At 48.4% G+C, this 13,408-nt stretch overlaps 1 protein-coding gene across 6 annotated transcripts in view; it reads left to right on the top strand.

Annotated features, from left to right (window-relative positions):
* foxn3 (forkhead box N3) overlaps window positions 1–13,408 on the top strand; it is a 117,117-nt gene that overhangs the window by 56,343 nt on the left and 47,366 nt on the right. For all 6 annotated transcript variants that reach the window (XM_042329819.1, XM_042329815.1, XM_042329818.1 and 3 more), the window contains exon 3: window positions 11,439–11,575. In XM_042329819.1, coding sequence (XP_042185753.1) covers window positions 11,439–11,575 — 137 coding nt within the window. The remainder of the gene's footprint in view (window positions 1–11,438; window positions 11,576–13,408) is intronic.

The raw sequence follows: 13,408 nt of genomic DNA, 5'->3' as shown, positions 1-13,408 counted from the left end.
CAAGTATGAGAATCACAGACTGGTCACCTGAATGCCGGAGGACCTGCTTCCCTGTCCCCTGTGGTTCCATGTCGGTTGAGATTCCTGTGGTTTCCCTTCAGCCCAACATCCCAGAGGTATACCAGGACCTCCGGGAAGTATTCTCCAAGACCCGCACTACCTGTCTCCCTCCTCGTCGCCCCTGGGATTGTGCCATCGGACTGCTTGCCAGTGCAATACCTCCGCGCAGATGCATCTACCCTCTGTCTGTGGCTGAGACCCAGGCCATGGAGGATCCAAGAGGCGCTCCAACAAAGTTTCATCTGCACGTCCACTGCCCCTGCGTCAGCTGTTTTCTTCTTTGTGGACAAGAAGGGTGGAGGGTTATGCTCATGCACTGACTACAGACGGCTCAATGAACTTACCACAAAGTATCGGTACCCTGTCCCTCTGGTGCCGGCAGCCATCGAACAGCTTCGCGGGGCACGGTTCTTCACCAAACTGGACCTGCGGAGTGCTAACAATCTCATCCGCATCCAGGAGGGGGATGAGTGGAAGACGGCATTCAGCACAAAGTTTAGCCACTACGAGTACTTGATGATGCTTAATGATGATGATGATGATGATGATGATGATGATGATGATGATGATTAAAGATCATCAAGGACATCAACCACCCGAGCCACTGCCTGTTCACCCCGCTGCCATCCAGAAGGCGAGGTCAGTACAGGTGCATCAAAGCTGGGACCGAGAGACTGAAAAACAGCTTCTATCTCAAGGCCATCAGACTGTTAAACAGCCACCACTAACATTGAGTGGCTACTGCCAACACACTGTCAATGACACTGACTCTACTCCAGCCACTTTAATCATGGGAATTGATGGGAAATGATGTAAATATATCACTAGCCACTTTAAACAATGCTACCTTATATAATGTTACTTACCCTACATTGTTCATCTCATATGCATACGTTGATACTGTACTCTATATCATCAAATCAAATCAAATCAAATCAAATCAAATCAAATTTTATTTGTCACATACACATGGTTAGCAGATGTTAATGCGAGTGTAGCGAAATGCTTGTGCTTCTAGTTCCGACAATGCAGTAATAACGAGCAAGTAATCTAACTAACAATTCCAAAAAAAACTACTGTCATACACAGTGTAAGGGGATAAAGAATATGTACATAAGGATATATGAATGAGTGATGGTACAGAGCAGCATAGGCAAGATACAGTAGATGATATCGAGTACAGTATATACATATGAGATAAGTATGTAAACCAAGTGGCATAGTTAAAGTGGCTAGTGATACATGTATTACATAAGGATGCAGTCGATGATATAGAGTACAGTATCAACGTATGCATATGAGATGAACAATGTAGGGTAAGTAACATTATATAAGGTAGCATTGTTTAAAGTGGCTAGTGATATATTTACATCATTTCCCATCGATTCCCATGATTAAAGTGGCTGGAGTAGAGTCAGTGTCATTGACAGTGTGTTGGCAGTAGCCACTCAATGTTAGTGGTGGCTGTTTAACAGTCTGATGGCCTTGAGATAGAAGCTGTTTTTCAGTCTCTCGGTCCCAGCTTTGATGCACCTGTACTGACCTCGCCTTCTGGATGGCAGCGGGGTGAACAGGCAGTGGCTCGGTGGTTGATGTCCTTGATGATCTTTATGGCCTTCCTGTAGCATCGGGTGGTGTAGGTGTCCTGGAGGGCAGGTAGTTTGCCCCGGTGATGCGTTGTGCAGACCTCACTACCCTCTGGAGAGCCTTACGGTTGAGGGCGGTGCAGTTGCCATACCAGGCGGTGATACAGCCCGCCAGGATGCTCTCGATTGTGCATCTGTAGAAGTTTGTGAGTGCTTTTGGTGACAAGCCGAATTTCTTCAGCCTCCTGAGGTTGAAGAGGCGCTGCTGCGCCTTCCTCACGATGCTGTCTGTGTGAGTGGACCAATTCAGTTTGTCTGTGATGTGTATGCCGAGGAACTTAAAACTTGCTACCCTCTCCACTACTGTTCCATCGATGTGGATGGGGGTGTTCCCTCTGCTGTTTCCTGAAGTCCACAATCATCTCCTTAGTTTTGTTGATGTTGAGTGTGAGGTTATTTTCCTGACACCACACTCCGAGGGCCCTCACCTCCTCCCTGTAGGCCGTCTCGTTGTTGTTGGTAATCAAGCCTACCACTGTTGTGTCGTCCGCAAACTTGATGATTGAGTTGGAGGCGTGCATGGCCACGCAGTCGTGGGTGAACAGGGAGTACAGGAGAGGGCTTAGAACGCACCCTTGTGGGGCCCCAGTGTTGAGGATCAGCGGGGAGGAGATGTTGTTGCCTACCCTCACCACCTGGGGGCGGCCCGTCAGGAAGTCCAGTACCCAGTTGCACAGGGCGGGGTCGAGACCCAGGGTCTCGAGCTTGATGACGAGCTTGGAGGGTACTATGGTGTTGAATGCCGAGCTGTAGTCGATGAACAGCATTCTCACATAGGTATTCCTCTTGTCCAGATGGGTTAGGGCAGTGTGCAGTGTGGTTGAGATTGCATCGTCTGTGGACCTATTTGGGCGGTAAGCAAATTGGAGTGGGTCAAGGGTGTCAGGTAGGGTGGAGGTGATATGGTCCTTGACTAGTCTCTCAAAGCACTTCATGATGACGGATGTGAGTGCTACGGGCGGTAGTCGTTTAGCTCAGTTACCTTAGCTTTCTTGGGAACAGGAACAATGGTGGCCCTCTTGAAGCATGTGGGAACAGCAGACTGGTATAGGGATTGATTGAATATGTCCGTAAACACACCGGCCAGCTGGTCTGCGCATGCTCTGAGGGCGCGGCTGGGGATGCCGTCTGGGCCTGCAGCCTTGCGAGGGTTAACACGTTTAAATGTCTTACTCACTTCGGCTGCAGTGAAGGAGAGACCGCATGTTTCCGTTGCAGGCCGTGTCAGTGGCACTGTATTGTCCTCAAAGCGGGCAAAAAGTTATTTAGTCTGCCTGGGAGCAAGACATCCTGGTCCGTGACTGGGCTGGGTTTCTTCCTGTAGTCCGTGATTGACTGTAGACCCTGCCACATACCTCTTGTGTCTGAGCCGTTGAATTGAGATTCTACTTTGTCTCTGTACTGGCGCTTAGCTTGTTTGATAGCCTTGCGGAGGAATAGCTGCACTGTTTGTATTCAGCCATGTTACCAGACACCTTGCCCTGATTAAAAGCAGTGGTTCGTGCCTTCAGTTTCACACGAATGCTGCCATCAATCCACGGTTTCTGGTTAGGGAATGTTTTAATCGTTGCTGTGGGAACGACATCTTCAACGCACGTTCTAATGAACTCGCACACCGTATCAGCGTATTCGTCAATGTTGTTGTCTGACGCAATACTGAAACATCTCCCAGTCCACGTGATGGAAGCAGTCTTGGAGTGTGGAGTCAGCTTGGTCGGACCAGCGTTGGACAGACCTCAGCGTGGGAGCTTCTTGTTTTAGTTTCTGTCTGTAGGCAGGGATCAACAAAATGGAGTCGTGGTCAGCTTTTCCGAAAGGGGGCGGGGCAGGGCCTTATATGCGTCGCGGAAGTTAGAGTAACAATGATCCAGGGTCTTTCCACCCCTGGTTGCGCAATCGATATGCTGAAAAATTTAGGGAGTCTTGTTTTCAGATTAGCCTTGTTAAAATCCCCAGCTACAATGAATGCAGCCTCCGGATAAATCGTTTCCAGTTTGCAGAGAGTTAAATAAAGTTCGTTCAGAGCCATCGATGTGTCTGCTTGGGGGATATATACGGCTGTGATTATAATCGAAGAGAATTCTCTTGGTAGATAATGCGGTCTACATTTGATTGTGAGGAATTCTAAATCAGGTGAACAGAAGGATTTGAGTTCCTGTATGTTTCTTTCATCACACCATGTCACGTTGGCCATAAGACATACGCCCCCGCCCCTCTTCTTACCAGAAAGATGTTTGTTTCTGTCCGCGCGAGGCGTGGAGAAACCCGCTGGCTGCACCGCCGGATTGCGTCTCTCCAGTGAGCCATGTTTCCGTGAAGCAGAGAACGTTACAGTCTCTGATGTCCCTCGGATTTCATCAACCTTGTTGTCAAGAGACTGGACATTGGCAAGAAGAATGCTAGGGAGTGGTGCACGATGTGCCCGTCTCCGGAGTCTGACCAGAAGACCGCTTCGTTTCCCTCTTTTTCTGAGTCGTTTTTTTTTTGGTCGCTGCATGTGATCCACTCGGTTACATGGTTGTAAGGCAGAACACAGGATCCTCGTCGCGAAAAACATATTCTTGGTCGTACTGATGGTGAGTTGACGCTGATCTTATATTCAGTAGTTCTTGTCGGCTGTATGTAAAGAAACCTAAGATGACCTGGGGTACTAGTGTAAGAAATAACACGTAAAAAAACAAAAAACTGCATAGTTTCCTAGGAACGCGAAGCGAGGCGGCCATCTCTGTCGGCGCCGGAAGTACATAAGTACATCGACTGCATCCTTATGTAATACATGTATCACTAGCCACTTTAACTATGCCACTTGGTTTACATACTTATCTCATATGTATATACTGTACTCGATATCATCTACTGTATCTTGCCTATGCTGCTCTGTACCATCACTCATTCATATATCCTTATGTACATATTCTTTATCCCCTAACACTGTGTATGACAGTATTTTTTTTTTGGAATTGTTAGTTAGATTACTTGCTCGTTATTACTGCATTGTCGGAACTAGAAGCACAAGCATTTCGCTACACTCGCATTAACATCTGCTAACCATGTGTATGTGACAAATAAAATTTGATTTGATTTGATGCCATTTGACTTAGCCAATGCTCCCTCAGTGTTCCAGGCATTCATGAATGAGGTGTTCAGGGACATGCTCGGACGCCAGGTGGTCATGTATAACGATGACATCCTGGTCTACTCGGCTACCCTGGAGGATCACATTCACGTTTGAGCAGCCCTGGAACACCTCCTGGCTAACAACATGTTTGTCAAGGCTGAGAAGTGCCAATTCTACCAGAAGGCTGTCTCCTACATAGGGTACCAAATCAGCCCGCTGGGAGTAAGGATGGATGACAAGAAAGTAGATGCGGTTAGGTCATGGCCAGTCACCAACCACCATAAAGGGGTTACAACAGTTTTTGGGGTTTGCCAACTCCTACCGCTGCTTCGTCAGGAACTTCAGCTCTATCGCCATCCCTCTCACCTCTCTCCTCAAGGGTGGGCCTCGTAGGTTGGTGTGGAGCCCAGCAGCCGACGAGGCCTTTCGTCTCCTCAAGGGACATTTCACCTCCGCCCCATTGCTCAAGCACCCAGATCCTATGTTATCTTTTGTGGTTGAGGTGGACGCGTCAGAGGTGGGCGTGGGGGCAGTTTTGTCTCAACGACAGGGTAACCCATTGAAATTGTATCCATGTGCATTCTTCTCTAAGCAATTGTCCCCCGCAGAGAGGAATTAGGATGTCGGCGATCGTGAGCTCTTGGCGGTGAAGTTGGCATTAGAGAAGTAGAGACACTGGATGGAGGGCGCCAAGGAACCTTTTGTCCTTCTCACCGACCATCGGAAGCTGGAGTACACACTGACAGCGAGGAGACTCAATCCGCGCCAGGCCAAGTGGGCACTATTCTTCGCCAGGTGATTCGGGAGAGGGTCCTGTCCAGAGTGCCCCTATAATCCCATCCCATCCTCCAAAGTTGTAGCTCCAGTGGACTGGGACGAGGATGTGGACATCCGCCAGGCTTCAGAGAGGGAGCCCACACCCCTGAACTGTCCTCCTGAGCGCATCTATGTTCCCACAGGGATAAAGGATCGGCTGCTGACCTGGGCGAACACATCTATGTTCCCACAGGGATAACGGCTCGGCTGCTGACCTGGGCACACACATCTATGTTCCCACAGGGATAACGGATCGGCTGCTGACCTGGGCACACACATCTATGTTCCCACAGGGATAACGGATCGGCTGCTGACCTGGGCACACACATCTATGTTCCCACAGGGATAACGGATCGGCTGCTGACCTGGACACACACATCTATGTTCCCACAAGGATAACGGATCGGCTGCTGACCTGGGCACACACATCTATGTTCCCACAGGGATAACGGATCGGCTGCTGACCTGGGCACACACATCTATGTTCCCACAGGGATAACGGATCGGTTGCTGACCTGGGCTGTCGTCGCTGGACATCCAGGTATTTCTTACGCTATCAACACCATCGCTGAGAAGTACTGGTGGCCCACCTTGGCGTAGGATGTACCTTGTTATGTCTACTCCTGTTCCGTATGTGCTCAAACCAAGTCCCCCCGGAATGCACCAGCAGGGAAGCTCCTGCCACTTTCCCGTGCCTCAGTGACCCTGGTCTCATCTATCCATTGACTTTGTAACAGATCTCCCCTCTGACGGTTTCACCACCATTCTGGTGGTAGTGGATAGATTCTCCAAGTCATGTCGTTTAATCCCTCTTCCTGGTCTCCCCGCTGCTCTCCAGGTTGCTGAGGCACTCTTCCAGCAGGTCTTTTGAACATAGTCTCCGACCGTGGCCCCCAATTCACATCACGAGTATGGAGGGCATTCATGGAGAAGCTCGGGTTCACGGTCAGCCTCACTTCTGGGTACCGGCCTCAGTCCAACGGGCAGGTAGAGAGGATGAACCAGGAGCTTGGGAGGTTCCTGAGGAGTCACTGTCAGGACCGGCAGGGTACGATTCCTTCCATGGGCAGAGTATGCCCAGAACTTGCTGCATCACTCCTCCACTGGGTTGACCCCCTTCCAGTGTGTTCTGGGTTTTCAGCTGTCCCTGGCCCCATAGACCCTGGGCCAGACCGAAGCTCCTGCGATTGATGAGAGACTCCAGTGTGCCGTCCGTCGTCAAAAGGAACAGGCAGACCGCCACCTCAGTGAGACCCCTGTGTTCCACCCTGGGGAACACGTCTGGTTCTCTACCAGGAACCTTCCACTCTGCCTGCCCTGCAAGAAACTGAGCCCCAGGTTTGTGGGGCCGTTCAAGGGTCAACGAGGTGACGTATAGGTTACAGTTGCCCAGTCGCTATCCTATCTCACCCTGGTTTTATGTCTCTCTCCTCAGACTGGTGGTTCCTGGTTCCCTAGCTGATGCTGTCCCCTATGACACCCCACCACCTCCTCTGGATGCCGAGGGGAGTCCGGCATATGCTGTCAGATCCCTACTGGACTCCAGGAGTTGTGGGGGTCGACTCCAGTATCTGGTGGACTGGGAGGGGTATGGCCCAGAGGAGCAGTGTTGGGTTCCGGTGGAGGACATTTTGGATTCCAACATGATCTGTGATTTCCACCTTCGCCGCCTGGACCGACCCGCTACTCGTCATCGGGGTTGCGCCCCCCACTGGTTGCAGCATGTCAGGGGGGGTACTTCCCTATACTAACCACCGGTCCTGGGATTCATCATTACGTACACCTGGCATCCTTTATTACACACCTGCAGATCATCACGATTCACACCTGGACTCCATTACCTCCCCTTTATATGTCCCTCCCTTATGTTCATTTCTCAGTCGGTATTGTTTCCTGTTCTCAAGCTACCTCGCCACTGTTACACTGTCTTGTTTCATTTTTGTTGTTTTAGTAATTATACAGTGCATTCGGAAAGTATTCAGACCCCTTGACTATTTCCACTTTTTGTTACGTTACAGCCATATTCTAAAATTGATTAAATAATTTTTTCCCTCATCAATCTACACACAATACCCCTTCATGACAAAGCAAAAACAGGTATTTAGACCCTTTACTCAGTACTTTGTTGAAGCACCTTTGGCAGCGATTACAGCCTCGGGTCTTCTTGGTTAAGATGCTACAAGCCTGGCCCACCTGTATTTGGGGAGTTTCTCCCATTTATTATCTGCAAGTCCTCTCAAGCTTTGTCAGGTTGGATAGGGGAGCGTCGCTGCACAGCTATTTTCAGGTCTCTCCAAAGGTGTTCGATTGAGTTCAAGTCCGTGGTCTGGCTGGGCCACTCAAGGACATGTAGAGACTTGTCCCGAAGCCACTCCTGCGTTGTCTTGGCTGTGTGCTTAGGGTCATTGTCCTGTTGGAAGGTGAACCTTCACCCCAGTCTGAGGTCCTGAGTGCTCTGGAGCAAGTTTTCATCAAGGATCTCTGTACTTTGCTCCATTCATCTTTGCCTCAATCCTGACTAGTCTCCCAGTCCCTTCCGCTGAAAAACATCCCCACAGCTTGATGCTGCCACCAGCATGCTTTACCGTAGGGATGGTTGCAGGTTTCCTCCAGATGTGAAGCTTGGCATTCAGGCCAAAAAGTTCAATCTAGGTTTCATCAGTAGAGAATCTTGTTTCTCATGGTCTGAGTCTTTGGGTGCCTTTTGACAAACTTCAAGCGGGCTGTCATGTGCCTTTTACTGAGGAGTGGCTTCCGTCTGGCCACTCTACCATAAAGGCCTGATTGGTGGAGCGCTGCAGAGATGATTGTCCTTCTGGAATGTTCTCCTATCTCAACAGAGTACTCTAGAGCCCTGTCAGAGTGACCATCGGGTTCTTGGTCACCTCCCTTACCAAGGCCCTTCTCCCTCGATTACTCAGTTTGGCCGGGCGGCCAGCTCTAGGAAGAGTCTTGGTGGTTGCAAACTTCTTCCATTTAAGAATGATGGAGGCCACTGTGTTGTTGGGGACCTTCAATGCTGCAGAAATGTTTTGGTACCCTTCCCCAGATCTGTCCCTCAACTCAAGCCTTTCTCAGAGCTCTACGGGCCTCATGGCTTGGTTTTTGATCTGACATGCACTGTCCACTGTGGGACCTTATATAGACAAGTGTGTGCCTTTCCAAATCATGTCCAAACAATAGAATTTACCACAGGTGGACTCCAATCAAGTTGTATACATCTCAAGCATTATCCATGGTTTTATTTTACCTTTATTTTTTCCAGGTAGGCTAGTTGAGAACAAGTTCTCATTTACAACCGCGACCTGGCCAAGATAAAGCAAAGCAGTGCGACACAAACAACATCACAGAGTTACACATGGACTAAACAAGCGTACAGTCATTAACACAATAGAAAAAATAAAGTCTATATACAGTGTGTGCAAATGGCGTGCCATGAAAACAGGATGCACCTGAGTTCAAATTTGAGTCTCATAGCAAACGGTCTGATTTCTTATGTAAGTAAGTTATTTCTGCTTGTTATTGTTTAATACATTTGCAAAAATGTTTTCTAAATGTCCGGTTTTCACTTTGTCATTATGGGGCATTGTGTGTTGATTGATGACGAAAATGTTTTATTTAATACATTTTAGGAAAAGGCTGTAACGTAACAAACTGTGTAAAAAGTCAAGGGGTCTGAATACTTTCCGATGGCATTATGGCTGAAATGGAATCAAACACATCAAACACATGGTTTCCATGTGGTTGATACTATTCCATTGACTCCATTCCAGCCATTATTATGAGCCGTCCTCCCCTCAGCTGCCGCTACTGAAGTGTACACACACACATACACACACTTACAGTAGCTGTCAGTAGGATGGTAGCGTCATCAGGCTGTCTCTACTGCAGCATTTATAAGTATTGCATTTCATGGCCTGATAGAGTTTGTGACAATCTGAGTCATGGCCTTAAAGAAGCAGCCCCACTGATGGAAAGCTGACAGAATAATTAGGTGTGTGTGTGTGTGTGTGTGTGTGTCTGAGCCTAAAATTACCGCCTGTATCGCTTCTGGCGGAATTGGATCTTTACTCTAAACTTCCTTTAAAAAATGGTAAAAAGACTGTTTACCAGTAGAGGCTGCTGAGGGGAGGATGGCTTATAATAGTGGCTGGAACAGACCGAATGGAATGGCATCATGGTATTTCATACCCTTCCACATATTCTGCTCCAGCCATTACCATCAGCTTGAGCTCCCCAATTCAGGTGCCACCAACCTCCTATGATGTTTACATACTGTTGCTGTGATTCTAAGCATATAGCCCTGCTAGCTGTTACTGCATATTGTCCATAAGTTAGCATGTCTATAACGACCTATAACAAGTTCAGGTGGTTGCCATGAGATGTTAGGAAAGAACCTTCAACAGAAATGTGAGTGTGTGCTGCAGGCGTGTGGATGTGTGGATGTGCGCACATGCATAATAGCCACCTCTGGCCAGGGAAGGGACATCATATCCCATAATCCCAGTGTTTACCTAGCTAGCGCTGGAACAAATAATTTAGCTTTAGCTTTGCCCCCTGGAGCCCTGGAGCCTAGAGAGAAGGGTAAATATTAGCGGTTATCCGCCTAGCCTAGCACTGTCTTTAAGATCAATAGGGTGGATTTCTGTATTTAGCACCTGATATCACCTGTCCCTCTGTGCAGACTAGTCGCTCCAGGGGTAGACAGGGGCAGAGGCAGTCAGTCACAAGCTCACATACACCCGAGTACACACACTTTCACAATCTCTCTTTCAGTTGCCCTCGCACACACACGGCTGTCTGATATCAAGTCACTGAGCCCAAGGTCATGACTATTGATCTAACTAGAACACAGAGCAGTGCACATTCTGACACAGACACACAGACAGACAGACAGACAGACAGACAGACAGACAGACAGACAGACAGACAGACAGACAGACAGACAGACAGACAGACAGACAGACAGACAGACAGACAGACAGACAGACAGAGGGAGAGGGAGGTTTGGGCGATAATGTCATCTGTTGAAATGACAGACTTTTGACATTGTGAATTTTTCCCCCAACTGGTCTGGTTGCTTTGAGATGACCTGTCCCTCTCATTGGGTATTCTTCACTATATGTTTACTGGAAATTAGAAATCCTCAACGCATCCCTTCCTCTCCCTGTAGCAAAGTGCTGATGCTGTCATATGGGGACCATTAAAAAAACACACATTTGTCCGGGTTTTTTATTTCTTTCTGGCCTGGTTTTTACAAGAGGCAGGTTTATCGCTTTACTTATTTCTCATAATCAAATCCTGCTGGAAAAGAGGCGCGTGCGCGCGCGCACACACACACACACACACACACACACAAAGGCGAAGCACCTCTCCCAGAGGTATATAGAGCTTAGAGCGAAATAGAGTAGAATCGGTCTTATCTGACCTCCGTGCACCTCATTAACCAGCCCTAGAACAAAAGGAAAGAGAGATGTCGCAAAAGAGGGAAAAAAGAGAGACTGGTTACTTCACCTGGTGCTAATGCTGTGACAAACACATACAGGTGGCTATCAGGGAAAGAGGATAAGAAGGGGGAGGCGAGGGGAAGGAAGGGGGTGTGTGTTGTGTCTGTGGGACTCAGTAATCTCTTGTGGATATGTACTGTACAATAATGCGCTATGAAAATAAATACATCATTTATTGACCTCACGTCGCCAATGGAGAGTCTTGTTATTGTGAATCTGTAAAAACAACTGTTCATTCCAACAATTTTCTCTCTCTCCCCCCTCTCCCCCCCCGCCCATCTCTCTCTACAGAGCATTGGGAAGGGGTCCTTGTGGTGTGTAGACCCTGAGTACAGGCAGAATTTGATTCAGGCGTTGAAGAAGACACCTTACCACCCTCACGCCCAGGTCTTCTCTACTCCCCCCACCTCTCCTCAGGCATATCAGAGGTAAGACACGCATGCACACACACCCACACACACACAACACCCCAGGCATATCAGAAGTAGAGTATAAAAAGGCATACGGACATGGTAACTAGTGATCCACCCCCCAGTGTCAACCTCCTGCCTGGTCTCTCCCTCCCCTCACATGACACCCTGCCGTGGACTGCTTAGCAAACGCTGCCTCAGGACACACCAGGCCGGACCAGAGAGAGAGGAGGGAGGAGTGTTCATGTCAAACAGTCAGGGGAGAGATAGGAGGGATAATGTCAAACAGTAGAGAGAGAGATCAGTGTTATACGCCCTGCCGTCGCTCTCCTCTGATCAGTGGTGTGTCCACTGATGTGTGTGTCCAGTCCACTGTAGAACAGAGCAGAGTGGTGTTGGGCCAGCGCCCAGGGTAGCGGAGTCAGCCGAGTGTGCAGGACACAGTAATGGCTTCACTGTAAAAACCCATCATCCTTAACAGGATGTGGAACAAATGGGTGGTCAGGGAGGGATACGGAGAGAGACGGGGGGGGGGAGAAGACGAAGAAGAAGGGATGAGAATAGAAGAGATGTTCTCCCAAATGCTTCAACGCTTGAGGCCACCTTATCAAGGTTATAAGCTCTACTCTTCCAAAGACAGAGGAAATGGAATAACATGGCCATTGCTATGCACGGTGGGAAATTCATTCTGTAGCAGTTTAAACTGGAATACATGTACTGCAATAATTGCTTGAACATCTGTCACAATTGTTTACTTTGTAGAGAGAGTGAGAGAGAGAGAGTTTTACTAGTGGATGTTTATGTGTGGAAGAGTAAGCTTGTTTGTTTGACTCTTGCATGATGAATGGGATCTTGTCTCTCTCTCTCACTCTCTCTCTCTCTCTCTCTCTCTCTCTCTCTCTTATCGCATCTCTTTTTACCCAACTCTTTCCTTCCCTCCTTCCATGAGCGGGTTCATTTATCTGGCCCGGGTTACCCTGGCGGGAGCAGTTTGAACCAGGTGTGAGACAGGTGAGCCACTCTGGCCGACGGCGAAGTCGCCTCAAAACAAAAGTGACACAGATTCCGTGTCTTCACCGGCAAACGCCATTGTTTATGTCATAAACGCTTCCTCTGCCGTCCCAATGAAAACGGGTTTGAACATCTATTTTATGGAAAGAAGAGATCTCTCTCTTTCTCTCCCCCCCGCTCAGAGCAGAATGCTGCATTTTGTAACTGCTTTTTACTCAGCAGGGTTACACACACTGACACAAACAAACACACAATTGCATGCACACATGCATCCACACTCACACACACAAAACAGTTTGCGTTTGTTTACGTATGTGTGTATCAAGAAGAGTTAGTACAGCAGCTTAGAGCATGCCAGCATTGACTGAAAGGGAGACTGCTACTCCACACAGGCCCTGACCAGGCTTTGATTTTGGATGTTTGAAAAGGTCCCCAGAATGTCTACATATGCCTTACTCAGCTCTGACCCCCAAAATTATTGCTCAGCGCTGGCGCGAACTCATGATGCTCAGAGGCGAAGCGTGCTGCTCAGCCCAAATTGTGCTGCTCTGACCACTGCACCATGGCAGTTCACAAAGCTCTAGCAAACCGGGAGAATAATTGATGGTTATTTAGTTTTTTAAGCCTTCCCCAAACCATAGCCCTAACCTTAACCACTCGGAAATACTACCTAAACTTAAACCTTTGAGTTGTTTCTGTTTTAACCCTGTAACCACGTGGAATGAACCCTGTAACCACGTGGAATGAATGCGTCAAAAATAGACATTAATCCATAATACGTCTAATTTCAAAGTGAAATTATGAGATCTTGTTGGCCTTGACAGAGCTGCATTCCTCCAC

The sequence above is a fragment of the Oncorhynchus tshawytscha genome, linkage group LG11 (assembly GCF_018296145.1).
Source record: "Oncorhynchus tshawytscha isolate Ot180627B linkage group LG11, Otsh_v2.0, whole genome shotgun sequence".
NCBI classification, from domain to species: domain Eukaryota; kingdom Metazoa; phylum Chordata; class Actinopteri; order Salmoniformes; family Salmonidae; genus Oncorhynchus; species Oncorhynchus tshawytscha.
Note: the sequence above shows the minus strand (reverse complement) of the source record. Positions and strands in the feature narration are given on the sequence as shown.